At 39.5% G+C, this 3,242-nt stretch overlaps 1 protein-coding gene across 1 annotated transcript in view; it reads right to left on the reverse strand.

Moving 5' to 3' along the window:
* Positions 1-1,780: 1,780 nt before the first annotated feature.
* The window catches only part of LOC102893607 (dynactin-associated protein), an 11,660-nt gene continuing 10,198 nt past the window's right edge, over positions 1,781-3,242 (reverse strand). The window contains exon 4 of the mRNA XM_006920085.1: positions 1,781-2,212. Coding sequence (XP_006920147.1) covers positions 1,781-2,212 — 432 coding nt within the window. The remainder of the gene's footprint in view (positions 2,213-3,242) is intronic.

The raw sequence follows: 3,242 nt of genomic DNA on the forward strand, positions 1-3,242 counted from the left end.
GTCATTAGTACTTTGCACCTACATGTGCATCTACTAGACTATAAGCCCCTTGAGGTTAGTATCCATACCTTCCTCGTCCCTAGACCAGAACCAAGCCCAGCTGTGGTGGAAAGAGCACAGGCCTTACAGCCAAGACACCTGTGGATAGTTACTCACTTGCAGCTCATTTAGGATGTCAGCGGAAGCATCAGATTTGGTCTTAGGGCACAGGAAGAAAGTGTGTTTCGTGGGCAATTACTGTAGAATCAGCATGTTTTTTTACCCTTCCTAAATTGCACCTGAGGTCTCATCTCATTCTGTCCAAATTGTGTCACCCCATTTGAGTAGTGAATACTTTGTCATTACATCATTCTGTCCAAATTGTGTCACCCCGTTTGAGTAGTGAATACTTTGTCATTACATCATTCTGTCCAAATAGAAAATTGTGTCACCCCGTTTGAGTAGTGAATACTTTGTCATTACATCATTTAACCTACACCGTTGATTTAGCCTTCCATAAAGACTAGTAAATGGGACTATATCTCCTAAATGATCTGGTGGCTTATCACTGAATAAGAGTGAGCTCCTTCTGTTTGCATAAGACAGGAGTCCCCTGTCATGTATTCTCTACTTCATCCTCCCCTTCGCACGGCTTTCCGAGTGATACGATGATAAACCGAGATGACCATTTCCAAATAGGTTAAACAGAAAACTTCCAAATAATGTTCATTAAATATATTAATACTTAGAACGAAAACAAATAGAAGCGTTGCACAGAGAATATTCTGTAGTTGTGGATGTACTCTGAAATGAGGGTGTTACTAGGGCACATGAGAGATTACAAATTTTAAAATAGAGATTCAAATGTACTTACAGTAATATTAATGCAAGTAGAATATGATTGCTTAAAAGGTAATTGCAGTCTAAAGAGAAATTGAAGAAACATAACTTCACCTTAAAAGAAACACTTATTATGATTGATTCTGAAGTTTTCTCTCCATAATTTTTTAAAATCTTCCCCATATGAAATTTCTGTTTGCTTGTATGTAATTTGTGTACAGAGGAATACAATGTTCTTAACTGAAATCAATAGATATAAAAATCTAAATGGCTAATTTTATTATAAGGTTTTATATAAAATTTCTTAAAGATTTCCTAAAAGAACAAATTGGGTTACTTTTTCTATATGAAATTGTATTATTTAAAACTGTAGAACCAAGAGCAGATTCTTGATAGATTGAATATTCCATTCTTTAAGAGTTTTAATACTTTTAGAAGTCTTCAGTGTTGATTCAGTGAAAGTCAAAGTAATTATTCCATTATTCATTGTCTAAGTTATTGTTATTCAGGTAGTATTATGGAAGCTGCAGATAATAGCAGTAGATATAGACTCAGCTGTTATAGGAGAGGCAGCTACAGTAGGGGGAAGAGCTAGTCGGGGAGAATGATTGTAGGTGAATTCGTTGTGATAATAACTAAAGGTTAACTTGCCATAAAAGAGAACATTTTGATGATTGATGGTACTTCTATTACCTAAAGTGATAATGGTGCAGATTATAGATTATTGAAGGAGAGTGGTGATCATTGTTACTGTAGGCTAAGTAGAAGTTACAGTCATTGTAGGTTGAGCAGCAGATGGCAGTGATTGCAGATTCAGCCAAAGTGAATGGAGTTATGCATTCAATCAAAGAGATAGTGGGAGTGGTAATTGCTTTGGTTGTCAGCTAACTGAAAGATGTATTAGAATTTATTGTTGAAACTGCAGAAGTTATAGAATCTGTTAAAGTGAGGCAGCCATGGTTTAACTTGAACTGGGAGTGGAGGTTGCTCCAGTCGTAAGTTCAAGTGGAAGTGTGGACGCTGTTGTTAGAGAGGTGGTTGTGTCTGTTGTGGTTGGAGGGCCAGTGGATGTTGCACTGGCTGTGGTTGGAGGGCCAGTGGATGTTGCACTGGCTGTGGTTGGAGGGCCAGTGGATGTTGCACTGGCTGTGGTTGCAGGTTCAGCTGATGTGATGGTCACTGTAGGTGGAGAAGCAGTCGTGGTTTCATGAACGATAATTACAGGCTCCCTATCCTTTGAGGGTAGGTTGATAACAATGGTAGAGTTGTTGTTTCCTCTATTATTCACCAAGCATATTACGAGGACTCCAATTGCTGTTGTGATCACACAGGCCAAGAGACAAGCCAAAAAGACGTTCCACAGAGACCAGTTACAGCAGCCATTTCCTTTCACCTGAGAGTGTCAATGGAGGGCCAGTGGTTGGAGGGCCAGTGGATGTTGCACTGGCTGTAGTTGCAGGTTCAGCTGATGTGATGGTCACTGTAGGTGGAGAAGCAGTCGTGGTTTCATGAACGATAATTACAGGCTCCCTATCCTTTGAGGGTAGGTTGATAACAATGGTAGAGTTGTTGTTTCCTCTATTATTCACCAAGCATATTACGAGGACTCCAATTGCTGTTGTGATCACACAGGCCAAGAGACAAGCCAAAAAGACGTTCCACAGAGACCAGTTACAGCAGCCATTTCCTTTCACCTGAGAGTGTCAATGAAAACATCAGTAATGAAAAACAAAATGCTCGTGACTTATCACCTCTTTTGTGTTATTTATAACTTAATGTGTTAACATCATCTGAATCCCTATATGTCTCTGAAGGTACTTAGGCTTAAAGTCTCGGTTCTAGGTGGAAGTAATTGCATGCTTTCTCTAACTTTAGAAGAAATCAAAATCTGCCAATATCTCATCTTTTCTTATTCTATTTTCCAATGATGGATAGTGGTTTCTTCATCTCTTCATGTAAGCAGAACATCATTTTAGTGGTAAATTCTGTTATACACCTGATCCTCAACGAGACGTTGCATTACTAACCCAACTGATCCAATTCCACAATCACTTCCCCAAGAATCCTGTGCTCTAACCACCTCTCCTCTCCTTCCATCTTGTTTGTTCAAGTATCCCCATAACAACCTTTCTTTAGTTTTACTAAAATCTTCAGCCCAGTTGCCCTTGCTTCACTCATATTCCTCTTTACCCATCTTTTGTTCTATGGCTCATTATTTCAGTAATACTTCCTAATCTCCCAAAATCTCTTGCAGTTTCCTCTCCTCATTTCCTCCAGCTGACAAATGTATGACGACCTTCTTTCTCTGGACCTGCCCTTGAGCAGCCGCACTGTTGGGGAAGGTCAAGCACCCGGGCTGATGAGGGTCAGTATAAATGTATAATCACCACCCTTGAATGGACTTTCTGTACTGCTTTACTATC

Source organism: Pteropus alecto, unplaced genomic scaffold, assembly GCF_000325575.1.
Source record: "Pteropus alecto unplaced genomic scaffold, ASM32557v1 scaffold146, whole genome shotgun sequence".
Taxonomy (NCBI): Eukaryota; Metazoa; Chordata; class Mammalia; order Chiroptera; family Pteropodidae; genus Pteropus; species Pteropus alecto.